The sequence below is a fragment of the Mastigoproctus giganteus genome, chromosome 11, assembly GCF_048544385.1.
Source record: "Mastigoproctus giganteus isolate SK-2022 chromosome 11, ASM4854438v1, whole genome shotgun sequence".
Taxonomy (NCBI): domain Eukaryota; kingdom Metazoa; phylum Arthropoda; class Arachnida; order Uropygi; family Thelyphonidae; genus Mastigoproctus; species Mastigoproctus giganteus.
This window is the reverse complement of record NC_143585.1, coordinates 115,449,116-115,467,615: the sequence shown is the minus strand read 5'-3', so window position 1 is coordinate 115,467,615 and position 18,500 is coordinate 115,449,116. Positions and strand designations below refer to the sequence as shown.

The 18,500-nt window shown below is 35.6% G+C and overlaps 1 protein-coding gene and 1 pseudogene across 1 annotated transcript in view; both read right to left on the bottom strand.

Moving 5' to 3' along the window:
- Window positions 1–18,500, bottom strand: part of LOC150078365 (E3 ubiquitin-protein ligase RNF38-like) — a 280,964-nt gene that overhangs the window by 217,340 nt on the left and 45,124 nt on the right. Inside the window, exon 2 of the mRNA XM_090384822.1 lies at window positions 6,575–6,788. Coding sequence (XP_090240948.1) covers window positions 6,575–6,788 — 214 coding nt within the window. The remainder of the gene's footprint in view (window positions 1–6,574; window positions 6,789–18,500) is intronic.
- LOC150078366 (5S ribosomal RNA) lies at window positions 6,291–6,408 on the bottom strand (annotated as a pseudogene).

Genomic DNA, 18,500 nt, shown 5'->3' with positions numbered 1-18,500 from the left:
TGACATTTTTAAAATGCTGTAAATAAGACACACAACATGTGCAGTATCTCTACCTCTCAAGTTAAACCAATACAGAAAAGTTAATCTAAACCCTTTGCCACTTTTGATAGTGATGTTCTGGTAGTAAGGTTTCCAAATCTGGTTTCCATATTTTCTAACACATAGCTCCCAAAGATTGATTCTTGAAAAGCTGGAGCTCAGGTAACTGTAAGAAGAGAAAAAGAGGAGATTTTCTGGCCAAACAAGCAAAAAGTAGTTCTTTGCAAAAACTAGGAGGAAAGCAAATTTTTTTGGAAAAGGAGGTTTTTAAAGTACACACTGCACTATGATTAAATTTTACTGACAATACACACATTAAAATACAAACACTGGTGTATTTACCAAACATTAGTTGAACTAGAATTTTTCTGCCTGTGGATTTCCATTTGGATTGTCTATTAGACATCAAATAATGACTGTATCAAGAGAGATACTATTGCAGACTTTGTCCTCTTCAAATATGTTGGTCAAAGTTTCATTTATAAAAACAGCACTACTGTTTAGACTTCACTATCAAGAGCATTTCCAAAGCTCCACCAGGAAGAGGGGAGCTGAACGATGAGGAATTGTTAAAATGCCACTTTGAATAATTTTTCCTATTTCAAGCTTCTTTATGCACATGTCAGTTGTCCAAACTAAAGATCACTATACATCAATGATAGGGAGCAATACTCAAAACTTTTTTTTCTTGTTGTTTTTTTTTTTTTTTTAAGCAAAATAGATTCATTTCAATTTGGTTCAAAAAATTTGTTCTCTGAATAGTGCTATTGGATGCTGAATTGGTTCTGCTAATTAAAGTTAAATAATATTTAACTTCATACTCTCGTTTAGCAACTTCTGTTTTTCTCGAATTGCCCCTGCCAACCCATGTAAGCCATAGACTAAGCAATTAACATGGATCAATTTGGGTAGAAAACTTGTAACTTAGAAGCTGGCGCCTCCGTAGCCAGGTGGGAAGGAGCAGCAGTGCGTAGCACACGCTTCTTGATTAGACCGGGGTTCGAGCCCTTCTGTTTGGAGCCACCTTCTGTTAGCAGTTTCAACTACAGTAAGGGAACATGCTTTGGTCTTAGGAATTCATGACAGAAAGTCAGCTGCCATCAAACTTAGTCCACAATTTACAAAATCTATTTGTAAAATCATACTACTTCTACTACAATGGTATTAATTATCTGAAGTTGTAGCACTTCATTGGATCATATAAGCACACAAAATAGTCTTGAAAGCACAATGTTAGTATTAGTATTCACAACATGATGCAACAAAGCAAATCTTATAACATCACTAGCCAAAAAAAAAAAAAAAAAAAACCAGTTTATCCAACTTTAACCTTCATTAAATTTATTCAAACTACCCACCTCCACAACACTAGGTGGAAGATGATTCCAACAATTCATTACTGGCTAAATTCATGCACATCTATTCTGCATCCTTTACTAATTTAAATTTATGCGTATTTGTGTGTGGCATCTGAGAAATAATAAAGATGCATCGGCACTTACTTTACCCAACACTTCTAAAGCCTTGTAAACTTCGATTATTTCATCATACAGATGCCCAGAGACTAGTTTACAGAGCCCTATTATTTCTTGGTAAAATTTACATTGCTGCAATTTTCTTGTTGCTCTTCTCTGCATCCTTTCCAATGGATCTATGTCTTTCCTAAAACGAGGTTTCCAAACCTGTACAGTATTCCAGATGTGGAATACTGTACAGGTTTTGACTATGGGATAACCACCCATAGTCAATGACTATGGGACAATGGGATAACCACCTCTTTCTCAATGCTGGAAAAGTTCATATATATTACTACAAGAACCTACACAGGCTAGCAGCTTGTGTACACTGCTCAGAAATTTATGTCAGACTATATAATTATTCTTATATCTTTTTGATACTCCACTAACTTGGGTTTAGTATGGTCCCCAAATGGTATGTTATTCTGGAATTGCTGCTACTCAAATGCAGTTCCTTACATTTATCACTGTTAAACCTCAATTGCCATTTTCCAGCCAAATCTACTTAGTTTATCTAGAGCCTCATGAAGTAGCATACACTGATTACTGCCATTAACAACATTAGAAAGATGGGTGCAGTTGTTAATAGTTGTTAATCATCAGAAACCTTACACATCAACATAAAATACTTAAGAAACATCAGTATCATAAATAAACATTTAAAAAAAAAAGTAAGGGCCCAAAACTGACTCTGTGGAAACCCACTCATCACACTCTTTCTCTCTTATCACTTAAAACATCCCCTCATATATAGTACTAACTTGCTCCTAATGCTATGTTGCTGCAATCATACAAAACTGTACAGTATCAAAGGCCTTGATGCAATCTAAGTATATGATAAATTATTTTTATGTCCTATTCCTTTATGACAACCTCATAGCAGCTAATTGGATGCTAAGGTATGATCTCCCTTTAACAAAGCCATGCTGTGTTTGCCTTATAGCTCCACTCCTATAAAAATGAACTTGCATTACTTCTTTAACTACTGATTCCATTATTTTCCCTGGCACAAAGGTTAAACTTACAAGTCTATAGTTACTTACTTCGCCCTTTGAACCGTCCTTGTGAATTGGAGATACACTTGCATATCTCAAATATGCAGGTACTTCATTTAAATCTAAGAATATTCTCCTTACTAAAGTTAAAGTTAACTACCTCTTTTGCAGCTTCTTTTAATATAATTGGACAGATTCCAATGCTCCAGGTGCTCTGTTTACTTTTAGCTGCAGCAATTTCTCTTCGACCTTACTTTCTATAATTATAAAATCATTTAACTCCCAATCAGTATTAGAGAGATTTTTGCTAGCCCCATCTCTAAAAACTTCTTCACGTGTGAATGTAAATGAAAATATTTATTCAATTTACCAGCAATCTGTACAGGATTGTCAATAGTTATACCACTCATATCCAGTGGACCAATGGGATTCAACCCTTAAGAAGGAAATGCAAAGAATTCCTTGTAGCTTTTCTTTGCACTCACACTCTTAGCCAATGACATTTCATAATCTGCCTCACCCTGCCTAAACCCCCTAAGTAACTTCATTACACACTTTGTATTTATTGCAGGACTCTGTATCCCTGCAAATTTATAATTATCCTATGCATTTTTCTTCTCTGCCACTAAGCTCATCAGTTCATCTGATACCCATTTTGATCAAAATTTTGAACAATATCTCCTAGTTGATATTAAAAAATGTATAGTGGGCTTTATCATTAACAATCTGAACTTTTCCCTTTTGGCAATTACATTTAAAAACAAAATCTATTCCCTTTAACCTTGACAGTAGTTATTTCTTTAATAAATCCCACATCACCATGCTATGATCATTCTCACCTAAAGGTTTCTTTACTTGAATATTCCTAATACATGATGAATCATTGCTGATAACCAGATGAAGAATACTGCTTACTCTTGTTGCCTCTTTAACATCTTTATGTAAAAAGCAGTCATCTAGCAATTTGAGAAATTTTTGGCTATTAAGTGAGATGCCAACTCATGAATTCCAACCAATACCTGGAAAGTTACAATTCCTCATGATAAGACATTCCAATTTGCTGGCCCACTATTTGTCTGAACAGCTGTTCATTATACTCAAAGTCATCTGGCCTATACAGACTCCAAATCTCATTTTTATTTTTCCAGTGTTTATGTCACATCAGACTAACTCAACATTACACTACTGACCTGTGTCTACTGGTCATACTATTTTAGACTCTATAAGCTTCTGAACTAATAGCATCACTCCCCTTCCAGCCGCAGTCCTTTCTGTGCATATTACCAATCTCAATATTCAAATTCCACATCTGCAACACAGTAACATACCGTTAATGATGTGACATTATACTGATAAGTTTGCTATTCATCAAACTGTTTTGATATTCATGATGTATTTTCTCTATACATGTCTATCACTGACCTCTTATAATTCTGACTGACAAAGGAAGGTACCCTTTACTAATTTAGTGACAGGGGAAGGTAATGTTTTAGCTCACATTTCTAGACTACGAGAAAGAGGAGTTATCCCATAAGTTTTATTTTCTTAGAAACTAAATCTTTAATGATATTAGTTTTTAATAAACTAATATATTCTTTTATTAAACTTTACTAAACTGAGAGAGGGAATCACTTCTGGGCTCATGGGCATCCGCAGAGGGGGGCAAACAAGCACTTGCCCCTCCCTGGGATCGAATAAAAAATTCCATAAAATATAATCGTAAAAGTTATTGAGATATGTAACCTTACACTCTCAACCATGAGATGCTTTGTCTGCCTTAAAATTTTATTACGGGTTGGCCGGGTAAGCATAGAACATGTGTTTCATCTATTGCAGCAATAAAACACATGTTCCTGTTTTTGGTTCATCGACTGATATCCTCCAAACTTTACCAGAAGTTTTGGAACATTGCGACTATTTCCCTTCTATTAATTCAGCAATAACTACTGGTATGACATTACCTGTTACGATCTGTACCATTGAAAGAAGTTTCAGCACCTTAAGCCACGTAAAAATATGGTTAAGGTGTCCACTGTCTCAGAAACTCGCTTAACAGGTTTATGTATGATTAGTGTGACCAGGAAGAAACTAGAAGAGGAAGCAGTAAAGAAGAAATTTATTGAAAATGTCATCAATAGGTTTGCAAGCGATAGACGGAGAATTCAATTCTTATATAATACGTGATTATTGAAATTATTATCATCTATCTATCTATCTATCTATCTATCTATATATATATATATATATATATATATAAAATATTTTGTATAATATTGAAGATAATAATATAGAAGGTAATTCAAGCAGACAATACCATTGACCCATAAGTATTAGTTACAGCTTGTTACAATTAACTTTCTTTCTTTCCATATTACTCATATATATATATATATATATATATCTGATAATTAAAATAAATATGATATTTAAGATAAAAACATCAGCCAGTAGTACGGCAATAATGCAGAGCGAAAAACGAAACGCAAAATAATATAAAATAAACAAACAGGGAAGGGAAAGTAGAGATAATAGGTAGTCGATAATCCCCTGTAAAATTTAGTCAATTAAGTCATTAAACCCAATTAATAAAAAATGTAAATTCGCTGCATAAGGACCACCGCCATGCAAATCCTATGCATTGGTTGATCTATCGGAGAATGGAAGGGTGGTTTGGTTCTTCGATATTTCTGCCTTTGCGATGATTTGTATGACGATTGAAATGCAGCGATTCCATGACCATTATTGGCCTCGTGGTCCTCTGTCGATATGGGGCATGATGGTCAGTCTATCATTTTGATATTTTAGTTTTTTGGTAGTTTCTTTAACCCTTTTTTGGTGATATTTCACGTTTTTTGGAACTGGTACCTTCGAGGGGGGTACCGCTAAATTATTTATAATTGGCATTATTTTAAATTTACATTTTTTATTAATTGGGTTTAATGACTTAATTGACTAAATTTTACAGGGGATTATCGACTACCTATTATCTCTACTTTCCCTTCCCTGTTTGTTTATTTTATATTATTTTGCGTTTCGTTTCGCTCTGCATTATTGCCGTACTACTGGCTGATGTTTTTATCTTAAATATCATATTTATTTTAATTATCAGATATAATTAGGCATCATGTGGAGGATGTGCATTTGCTGCCTCTAATGATAGCTATATAGCCTTATTTATTTTTATTACTTTTGCCTAACTTTAACCTCACATAATATATATATATATATATTAATTCTTGTTTCCTTTATATTTTAAATTTATATACATTATGTGTTTTTGTATTGATACAATACTGTATTCTATAATATACTTGTTTAATTAAATAATTATTTAAAAAATTAAATAAAAATTTATTGATGTAATTATTTGTATCCAATCATGTTAATTATTTCATAATTATTCCACTCTCCATTTGGCAATTTAAATCTGTCTTAGATTAATTTAACAGGCAGTATTAATATATGATACTGACTGCTTTATTCAATTCTCCAAAGAAATTCTATAAGCATCATATTTTACGATAATGCAAAGTTAGTTTGTGAATATCAGTTTCTTAATTTTTGCTGCAGCATCAGCAATAAATCTTTAATAATAATTTATTTTTATACAGCTATACATTACAATAACTGCCCCATTAAGAGTTTGTTTACGTGGTATGAAGATACAATTCCACTATAAAAATATTTTAGAGAAAACATGACATCTGTAAAGTTTTATTAATGGTACTAACTAGTAAAATGCCAACTACACCTGGTATTCCCAGGTGGTCACCCTCCTAAGTACTAACCTGGCCTAACGCTGCTTAACTTCAGTGATCGGAGAGAACCAGTGCATTCAGTCTAGTATGATAGTTGGCTGTTCAGAGCACCTGTAATGCTTTTACTTATGGCTTAGATTGCCGTGTTATTTCGTGTTGCATTTTTGTTTCTAATTCCGCAGACAAAGGTTACTCCCATGTGAAAGCTGCCTGAAGCATGCCTAAAGAAGTTTCACTTAAAAAAAAAAAAAAAATCAGAGATTACCTTGATGAGTTCTTCTGTGAGGTATTTCCCTTAGATCATAACCAGTGGCTGTTCCCCTTGAGTGATGTGAAAAGGAGTGCTGTTCCATAAGAGGTGAAACACTAGTCAAGAGACCAGGAGGTGTGCGCCTACCAAATGGAAGCATGGCAGGGTTTTCTGACTGATGAAGTACTGCATTTAAACTGGTAGCAGGAGAGGACAACTGACGTATTTCCTTGAAATTAATAAAAAAAAAGTTAATTTTTATGCAGTGTATTTTCAAGTTAATTTGTATGGAATGTATTACATTTCAGGTGCATTAACAAATAGCAATAATTCATGGTTTATAAAAAAAAAAAAAAAAACAGACTTTTATATGTGAACTGAGAACATTGTTTCTGCACATACCCATTCATTCCTCCAATAATCACACAGCAACAAACATAATATCTAGTGTTCTCAATATCTGTAGATTAATCTGTTTCAGAAATTTTTAAAAATTTTATCTTGTCTTATATGGATAGTCGAATTCAGCTGCCTAAAAGAGGAATCTGAATATCTGAAAGGTGACTAATTTTAATAAATTTGGAAAGGCTGACATATTATTCTAAAGGTGCCAAATGTAAAATTTCATGTCAATCTATCTACTAGGAATCTACAAGTAGATGGACGGATGAATCAACATTGTGAAGCCAACTGGCACTTTATGCATACAGGAAACACTAAATAAATTATTTTTTTAATTAATTAATTAATTTAAATAAATTAAAACCTAGTAGTTCATATAAATTCTTCCTTTATGTCAGGCCACAGATTCCTCCTAAATCTTCTATTGCTTATTAAACTGAATAATGCAATTTAATGTTATGTTGTTATTTGGTTTTTAGGAGCATTAGCAACTAAGGCTATATTGCTCCGGGAATATGCGGTGGTCATTCCCTGACCTTTCCGCATCCTCTGTATTTGGTGGTGACAGGCTCGAACCCCGGTCTAATCAAGAAGTAGGTGCTACGCACTGCTGCTCCTTCCCACCTGGCTACGGAGGCGCCAATGCAATTTAATATGATCCTTGAGCGGCAAATAATGCACAGATTATATACATTTCCTACAAAATGTATATAAAAACATACATTTGGTGGAATGAATTTCAACAACCGCTTTGGTGTCTTGCTGCTGCTACTGTCTTCACTTGCAAACTAAGAATGAACAATGGATTTAACATTTGCTTGAAAGTGTCTTAAGCAGATTTTGTGAATACAGACTCAAGGTCAGAGATATTCAAAACCTTGTTCAATCTTGGTTTGTAAGTGAATACAGAAATGGCAACAAAACACTGATGAAGTGGTAAAGGACCATACCATAAAAATGTTTGTGTATACATTTCTTAGGAAATGTAATACAATTTTTTTTCTAACATCAGTGTGATTATCAGCAGACTCTAAAGGCAATATGAACCTGCAAATAAAAGAAACAGGTGGTGGCAGTGACCAGTGTATTGATGTGGAATTTACTTAATGATGTTACTACCATCAAAGTTAAAGGGAAGGGCTTTTGCTATTGTAAAGGTGGCTACAGTAGTCACAGATAGTTTTTAAATTCTACACAGTAAGATAACAGCAAATTCTAAATGGGACAGCATTCAGAGAAGTAATCACAGAAGCTACTAGGCTCTTTATATCAATTAAGAAATAATTCAAGGCTTGTGGTAGAAAAATATAATAATAATACACAGGATACATATAAATTATCAGCTGATTCAGAAATCTATAGTAGATATATACTAGTCTGCAATCATGTCAATCACTAAGGAGGTTATGCAAGCTAAGGCAGGTTACAAGGTCTCTTTCAATGAGTGCTTTACTTATGTAAACACTTGAAGGAAGGGGATTAATCATATTGGTCAATGATAGGCAGGAATAAGGAGATGATTATCCCAATGTATAAAGCAAAAAGTTAGGTTGTGTTTTGGGCACCACATACAGATCCGGAGGCCTTATGTTAGAAAGGATGGAGATCTGCTGGAACAGATACAGAGAAAGGCAACAAGATTGCCGAGGTGAACAAAAGGGTGTTCTTACAAAGAAATACTTCAGTTCTGTAAATTGAAAAGTCTGGAGACTATGCAACTATGAGGTGATGTAACTGAGTTGTTTAGGCTTTGAGTGGATTGAGTAAGCTGAATGCTGACGATATCCTGCCTCTTTCATAGACTACATAGATGAATGGCATAAACTGAAATTGGGGAAGGATGATTATTATTATTAGCTACATGGTGCAAGGAAGCCTGAGGCTTATGCTGCACCAGTCAAAAAAAAAAAAATTCCCGAGTAACCCTGAGAGAGAGAGAGAGAGAGAGAGAGAGAGAGAGAGAGAGAGAGAGAGAGAGAGAGAGAGAGAGAGAGAGAGAGAGAGAGAGAGAGAGAAGGGAATCACCAAGAAAGAGAAAAATGATGATATCCAGCTGAGGACCCTGGGTGTGCCAAGCCCATACTCACCAGATGTGAGCCCCTGGATGTGCAGAAATTTGCCTTTGGCCAGCAAGATTGTTGGAACAAACTTCCATCTGGTGTTTTGGAAGTGGCTAGTTTGAATAAATTCAAGGGAGAACTAAACAAATTGTTAGAGGGGATGAACAGGTGATATGGGAAGTGCTGTATAAGCTTGCTTTCTTCCATCATTGGCCACTACTAATTACCATCACTAAAACAAATTGTCCATAATTTCTATAAGCACATTAATCATTAGAATAGTAAGCCAAGATAATGTACAAAATTATGTAAATCCTAAAGTCTCAAAACTTTATTATACATGTTGGACAGCCAACTTGTGTAGTCAAGACCCGCTAAGAATAGTAAGCCAAAGTGAAAATAAACAAGTATGTTGTAATTAATGTCTCACTAAAATGCAAAGGTAAAAAGTTGACACTCCTCAAGTGACAGTAGTTCAAGCTACATGACTACTAAATGAGGCATGTTCTCAGATTCTGTCTATCTTATGGACTCCTCTGAGCTTATGTAGTTTTCCCAGAGTAAGAACTGCCCCATAGCCACATAATCAGGTGCAATGCATAATAAGTACATTTTCTTTAAATGATCATTGTTCTATTTGACTATTAAATCTCCCCCCCCCCCCCCGACTGTGTGGTCATCCTGAAGTATAGACAGAAAATTAAATTATTTAGAATTAAAAGATTTGAAACAATATAGAGAACTTCTTACTAAATGCTTTAAAATTGACATGGAGAAAAAATAAATAAATAAGAACAATTTGATAAAACCCAAAATAAAAATAATAGTAGTAGAAAACAATGGTGCAAGAAAGCAAACTTATATAGCATCAGCTTGGGGAGAAAAAAAAAAAAAAAAAAAAAAAACTACACACTTCTTCCACCCATACCCTCCAAGAAATTCTATAGTTCTTCCTTGAATTTATTCAAACCATCCACTTTCACAAGAACATTCAAAAACTTAAACACCTCAATCAGATCAAACCACACCTCAATCAGATCAAACCACAGGTGCCTATTCCCCAGAAGCTGGAATTTGTTCCCTTTACCAATCTGGTAAAGAAGGGCATTCTTTAAAGTCAGACAGGAAATTCTCTGAGTAGTGCAAACATACTGCCTGGACAGCTGAAAGTTGTTAATGATACATAGAAACTTTGCCATCAGGAACAAGGAGGTGATTATCTCCTTGTATAAGGCCATGGTTAGGCTGCATCTTGAGACCTGTATACAGGTCTGATGGCCTCACTTTAGGAATGATGTAGATCTGCTGGAACAAGTGCAGCATAACTGCAGTCCTGTCTAAATGGTCCTGCATTACTTCTTTAACCAGAGATTCCATTATATATAATGAAACCGATGAGTATAATGAGCGATTGTGCAGAGAAATAGAGTGGGCCAGTAAATCAGAGTATCTTATAATGGAGGATTTAAATTTCCCAGAGATTGACTGGAATTTGTGGGTTGGTCACTCACACACTAGCAAAGCTTTTGTGGATTTACTGGATGATTGTTTTCTACATGTTCGGGAGGCAACTAGAGGGAGTAATACTCTTGATTTCATTATCAGTAGTGATTCTTCATGCATTAAGAATCTGCAGATAAAGGAACCACTAGGTGGCAATGATCACAGTGTGCTGAAGTGGGATTTACTCAAAGAGGTAACTACCATCAGGAGTAAAGGAAAGGGTTTTTGCTTTTGTAAATGTGACTATGGTGGTCTGAGACAGTATTTAAATTCTATACAGTGGGCCCAACTAATGTTACTAACAGCAAATTCAAAATGGGAAGCATTCAAAGAATTAATCTTGGAAGCCACTAGGCTTTTCATACCAACTAAGAAATATTGTTTAAGATTTAGACCTAAATGGAAGTCAGATTAGACATGTGGCAGAGAAGAAAAATGCATGGGATACATATAAATTAACAGGTGACACAGAAGCCTATGATAGATATAAACTGATCTGTAACCAAGTCACAAAGGAAGTTAGGCAGGGAAAGGCAGGTTACCAGAAATCTTTGGCAAAGGATGCAAAGAAAAACAGCAAAGGGTTCTTTACTTATGTAAACTCTAGAAGGAAGCGGATAAATGAGATTGGTCCTCTTGATATCGATGGTTCAACTGCTGATGATCCTGCTCAGGTAGCTAACAAACTAAATGAATATTTTGCATCTACATTCACACATGAGGAGTTATTCAGGGAGGGGAATGCCAGAGGTGCATCAAACTCTGGCAGTAAGCTAGATAATCTTGTAATAACTAAGAGTAAAGTGGAGTAAAAATTGTTGAAGATAAACATAAGAAAGGCACCTGGGGTGTATGGAATCTATCAAGTTATATTAAAGGAGGTGGCAAAGGAAGTAAGCAAACCCTTAGCCATAATTATGAGAGCTTCCCTGGACTCAGGGGAGGTACCCATGGACTGGAGATGTGCAAATGTAACCCCAATCCACAAAGGAGGATCAAAGGGAGACACAGGTAATTACACACCTGTTTAACTTCTGTTCCAGAGATATTAATGGAGGCACTGGTTAAAGGAGCACTGCACAATCATCTAGACAAGACTTCAGTTATAGCTCGGACACAGCATGAGTTTGTTAAGGGGAAGTCTTGTCTGACCAATTTGATTGGATACTATGATGTAGTCACAAAGGAACTGGATGCAAAGAATAATTTTGATATCATATATTTCGATCTTAGAAAGACTTTTGATACTGTTGCACATGGAAGACTGCTGTACAAATTGGAACAGTGTGGCACTGGAGGTAAATTGCTGCTATGGATAAAGGGATGGTTGAGTGGGAGAAGACATAGTGGTAATCAATGGACACTGCTCTTCGAGGACTAATGTTATTAGTGGAGTCCCCCAAGGTTCAGCGTTGGGTCCATTGTTGTTTTCTGTATTTATAAATGATATTGATGATGGTATATCAGGCTTAATGTCCAAGTTTGCAGGTGATACGAAGGTCGACAGGGTTGTTAATGACACTAATGACAGTACGCTGTTGCAACAGGATCTAAAAAAAAAAAAAAAGTTGAGCAAATAGGCTGAGAGGTGGCAACTGAAGTTTAACATTGACAAATGTAAAGTACTGCATATGGGAAGCAGTAACCCCAGAGTAATGTATCAACTGTGTGGTACTACACTGACAGTGGTAGAGAGTGAAAAGGACCTGGGGGTAATTGTGCAGGCAGATATGAAGTTTTTTAAGCAGTGCAGACAGTCTGCAAGAGTAGCTGATGGTGTCTTGTCAATGATATACGGGAATTTTTCTAAGAGAAATAAGGAGGCCTCATTTTAAGAAGGATGTAGAGCTGTTGGAATGAGTACAGACAAGGGCAACAAGATTAGTGAATGTAACAAGGGGTTGCTCTTACGAAGGAAGGCTTAAGTTGTGATCTGATAAGCGAGGTGATCTGATTGAGGTGTATTAACCCTTGAATAGTTTGAGCATGCTCAATGCTGATGGGGTTCTTCCTCTCGCTCAGAATAATCACCTGAGAAGGTGATTATTCTGAGCGATAAATTCAAATAAATTCAAATTAAATTCAAATAAAATAAATTCAAATTGAGGAAAGCAGTTGTAGGATAGATGTGCTGAAGTTTGCCTTAAGCCAGTGGGTAGTTGATTTCTGGAACAAACTTCCATCTGTCATTGTAGAAGTTGATAGCTTAAACAGATTCAAGGCAGAACTAGACAAACATTTGGAGCAAGTGGATGTGTGAAATGAGAAGGGTGTGTGTGTGTTTTTTTTTTTTTTTTGGCTGATGCTATATAAGCTTGCTTTCTTGCATCATGTGCCCATGCTAATGTTATATTCCCTGGAACAGGTGTTAAGCTAGCATGTCTGTACTTACTTCCATCACCCCTTGATCCCCTTTGTGAATACATTCACACATTTGCAATCCTCAGGGACCTCCATGCAGCCAAAGTTTGCTCTTATGATTATAGCTAGGATTTTGCTAATCTCACTTGCCACCTCACTTAATATGACTGGATAGATCCCAAACACTCCAGGTGCCATTTTTATGTTTAGCTTCAACAATTCCTCTTCCACTTTACTTTCAGTTAACAAAGTCATTTAGCTCCCCACTGGAATATGATAAACTTCTGGCATCTCAACCCCTAAAGAATTCCTCATGTGTGAAAGTAGATGCAAAATACCTATTCAATTTGTCAGTAACCTGAGCAGGGTCATCAAGTATCCAATGTGATTCAATCCCTTCCTTCTACTGGAAGGAAGGGATTGAAGGCTTTGCTGCTTTGCTTTGCCGGAGACTTCTTATAATCTACCTTAGCTTGTTTAACCTTCTTTGTGACTTGATTACAGACTAATTTATATCTATCATAAGCTTCTGAAATTTATAAGCATCCTGTGTCAACAAGGTTGAGATGGGATGCATATAATATTTTTTTCTCTGCTACTTGTCTTAATAGTTCATCTGACATCCATTTAGGTCTAAACCTTAAACAATATTTCTTCGTTAGTATGAAAAGCCTAGTAGCTTCTTTGATTACTTCCCCAAATGCTTCTCATTTAGAATTTGCTGGTGGTATCATCTTCATCAGTTCATCACACTGCATAGAATTTAAAAACTGTCAGACTACTGTAGTCACCCTTATGAAAACAAGTCTTTCCCTTTACCCTACACAGCAGTTAAGCCTTCAATTAAATTCCAATTAGTACACTGTGATCGCTGCCACCGAGTGGGTCTTTTGACTGCAGATTCTTAATGTATGTAGAATTACTGCTGATAACCAGATCAAGAGTACTGCTTTCTCTTGTTGCCTCTCTAACATGCTGCTGCTGTAGAAAACAGTCTGACACACCAAACTGACTCAACATTGCACTGGTCACCCATATCGACTGGATGCACTTCCTTCGATTTAATATGCTTCTTAAACTAAGAGTATAATCCCTCCACCCTCATCCTATCTGTCCTTCCTGTATACATATGATTACCTTATGTTGAAATTAAATCAAAAATTGTTGCAAAAAGGTTTTAAAACAATTTTTTTTACTCACAGCCTGCTAATACTTTAAAAATGTTCTCCCTATATCAAGTTAGGTAAAAAGCTACTACAAAACAGGAAACCAGTGTTAAATATGCCATTACATGTAAACAAGGTTGAGATTGCAAATAGGTTGGAAGTACCACAAGTTCCCTTCATTCCTACTGCAAAAGTAGATTCAATCCCTTCTGCAGTCAAGAGAAATACAGATTCAATACAACTGCAGCCAAGAGAAATACAGATTCAATACAACTGCAGCCATGAGAAATACGGATGCATGACTACCAGTCCTCTTAGTTGAGGTCCTGGATATCTAATTTTGGTTGGAGACTGCAATGTAATATATTGTACCTTTATTAGAAAGATGGAATCTAAAACCAATTCTGCAATATTCACTCCTATAAACAAAACAACCAATGCAATTCCCCCCACCTCTTCCTCCAACATAAGTTAAATATCTATGATTTCAACTAAAAGGAATTGATAGTCACGCATCTGGATTTCTGAATGGCAAACTTTTCTTCACTTCGATTCCTTCTTTTCTTTAAGAAATTAATATTTATCCCCATGCTATTTAGGTCCCGGGGTAAAGAGAGATTCTTCTTTCCTCTTCTTCCTATTTCTCTTCCATTGTTCTACCTAAAGTAATGAAATAGGCAATTATCCCTTTAAAGGTTATCAAAAAAGCATTCATCTCAATCAAAATGACTCCTTATCTGCTAACCTGCCTCTTCAAACAGAAGGCAGCTTTAGTTAAATTTTTAAATGATCAATAACTTTGTTCCTTGTGTTACAACCTGTAAAATAGAAAGATTTTAGGGATCCCACTTTACTTTCAGGATGAACACCACTTTTAATTTCGGGTAAATTTTTGGTTTTTTTTTAAAAACTTTCTTAATTTTTTCTTGATGCAATTTATACTGCAATTGTATCTAACAAAATTGTACTGTGGCATTGGAACATGAGTAGCTGGCTTAAGCTTGCTTCTTTGCATTATCTGCCAATATTATGGCAAATGTATGTAAATATACACACATATTTTTCTCCTTTACTCTCTTCATCAGCCATTTTCAATCCACTGCAGGATGAAGGCCTTTCCAGCAATTTTACAGTTCTTTCTGTCTTGTGCAATGGCCATCTATTTACTACCTAGAACACTTGAATTTCATCTGTCCATCTCCACTGTTGTATTCAATGTTTTCTTTTAGCTTCTCTTGGGTACCATTCTGTTATTTTCTTAGTCCATCTGTCATCATATCTTTGAGCTATATGTCCTGCACAAATCCATTTCACTTTTTCTTTAGTTTTGATTTTTGTATATTTTCTTTAGTTTGATAAGAATGTCCTTTACTTTTTGCTGCCTAATCCATATATTTCTCTTCTTATCCAACAGTCTGATTCCTAAAATAATTTGTTTCATTCTTTGCTGTGTAGTTTTCAGCTTCTCTTCCATTTTTTGGTGAGTGCCCAAGTTTCACTTCCATAAGTCATGGTGGGGAGTATACACTAGCTCATTATTTTACATTTCAGACAAATTGGGATATTGCTCCTCAGTATCTGAATATATTTCCTGAATGCTATCCATCCAAAATTTATCTATCCTCCACCCAAGATTTATTCTTCTCTTCGCTTCCAGCCATTTATCATTGTTACAGCTAAAGACTTTTGTCCAAGATAGGTATATGAATCCACCTTTTCAATTTCTACTCCTTCAACTATCATCATTCTTCTTTTTCTTGGTGATTCCTTTTTACTGCTCTCTCTCTCTCTCTCTCTCTCTCTCTCTCTCTCTCTCTCTCTCTCTCTCTCTCTCTCCCCCTCTCTCTCCCTCCCTCCCCCCCTTCCCCCCCCTCCCAGCATAAGCCTCATGCTTCCTTGTACTATATGGCTAATAATAATAAACAATTATATCCCTTTCTGTAACATATTTGTTCATCATTACTTTTGTTTTAGCGATATTCATCTTTAGTCCGAAATCCTTACTAACTCTGCGTAACTAAGGTTTTCCTCTAATTCTTTAGAATTGTGGCTTATGATCAAAATGTCACCTGCAAATCATAAATGGTTTAGGTACTCTCCATTCACACTGACTTCTTTCTGCAACCAGTCCAATCTTCTGAAAGCTTCTTCAAGCTTTCAGAAGACAACTTTGGAGATATTGTGTCTCCTTGTCAAACTCCTTTCTCAATTTTAAATTTGCTACTGTCGTTATCTAGTCTAATAAAGGAGGTAGCATTCTCTCTTATTTTCTTCAAAATCATAATGTATGGGGGGGGGTGTCTATGCCTTGTCTTTCCCGTGCCCGAAACATTGCCTTATGCTATATGGAGTCAAATGCCTTTTCATAATGCACAAATACCAGGCATAACAGCATTTTATATCATTTACTTTCTCCATTAGCTGTGATATTATGTGAAGGTGATCATTCAAATAATTGTAATTGAGAATCCTGTGCTAAAGCCAGCTTGCTCTTTCAGTTGATTCTCATCAAGTATTCTTTTTAATATGTTAGTAATGACCATTGTGAACAGCTTGTAGATGTGGGACAACAAGATAATTGGCCTATAATTTCAATTTCTGATATATCGCCTTTCTTATGCAGCAAAATTATGATTTCATTATTTCACTCCTTGGGTATCACACCTTCAGCCTGGTAGCTCTGAATTTTTTTTCTCAAATTTCAACTTCTCACAAATTTTAGAAGGCTAAACAGTTGCCTCTGTAGTTCAGACAATGTGAAGACTGGGCATTACAGTCAACTAGAGCACACTTCTTAGAACCACAATTTAAGCACTGAACTCCACAGAGGAAATACAAAGGCAACCATATGAGTGTCAAAATTTTGGACACTCGAATAGAAAAGTAATTTTTCAGTTGATTTGTGCATCACCTTGGTAAGTAGCAATATCCCTTTCAATAAGTTAAATTATTATGTCTTCAAGCAATTGTTGAAAAGATATTGTAAAAATCAAAATATTGAATTTGAAATATTAATGCTATTTATGACAATGTTATTTGCAAAATTCACCAAGATATTAGAGAAAACTACATTTGGATGTCCGTCGATAAAACAACAGAAGTTTGTGGCCGCTACATTGCACATTTTATGAGGAAAAATTGTGTGCATTGCACAGAACTATAGTGTCTGTATTCGCTTGTGTGTAAGGCTCTTGAAAAGGTGAATTACTCTACAGTAGCAAAAGTTTTCTAATGATTCTTTGCAGTTATTATGACTAGAATTAATCCACAGCAAACTAGTCTGCATTTTTGTTAGTGGAGCTGCTTCATATAGGGTAAAGACTGCTTCTAAGTTGTTGTTTGGTTTTTAGGAGCATTAGCAACTAAGGCCATATTGCTCCAGGATATGCGGTGGTCATTCCTTAACCTTTCCGCATCCTCCGTATTTGGTGGTGATGGGCTCGAACCCCGGTCTAATCAAGAAGCGTGTGCTACGCACTGCTGCTCCTTCCCACCTGGCTACGGAGGCGCCAGCTTCTAAGTTACAAGTTTTCTACCCAAATTGATCCATGTTAATTGCTTAGTCTATGGCTTACATGGGTTGGCAGGGGCAATTCGAGAGAATTTTGGTAAAATTAACAAACTTATTTCTAGTATAAGAAAGATTTTGTCAAAAGCACCTTCAGGGGAAGCAACAAAAAAAAAAAAAAAAACTGATGGGGAACTTTGATTCTATCAAAGAATTTGTTGATTCGTTGGATAGTAAGCATTCAGCAGCTTTTGGTAGTGCTAAGGCAATGCCTTCTGATTCTTTGACTATAAAACATTTATCGTTCATCCAGACCTATTTCAGCTGGTTACCTAGTTGAATAGCCAAACTTGAAATGTGGGAGACTTTCTTTGGGCAGGGCAATTAAGGAGATGGAAAAAGTTGACCTGCAAATTTCAACTGTGCCTGGAGGCATAAGAGAAGAAATATGAAGAAAATACAATAATATTTCAGAAAAGAATCAAGAATTTCACACTTTAAGCAAAACAGATGAATTTATAAATGGGAAAGGAAATTAACTTCCACTCCAAGTAGAAGCTTCAAAAGCTCACATTTTTAAATACAGCCAAGTCACTTCTGTATTAGTAGGTAATTTATTCAAACTACCCACTTCCATCTGTTGTTATTGAAGTGGGTAGTTTGAATAAATTCAAAGAACTAATTAGGGGAAGAATTAGTTTGAATTTAAAGAAAGATGTGGAGAGGATTTTTTTTTTTTTTTTTCACTGATGTTTTATAAGCTTGCTTTCTTGCATCACTTGCCATTACTAATACTAACTGCTGTTTATAGAGTCACTATGTATGGGGCTTAGAGGGGAACAGGCATTCTGTGCGTTATCAGACACTCAGTCTAAAACACTGATGAATCCAATATCTTTGTATTTCAGAAGATTTAGGAGAAGTCCAGTTGGCCTACCTCC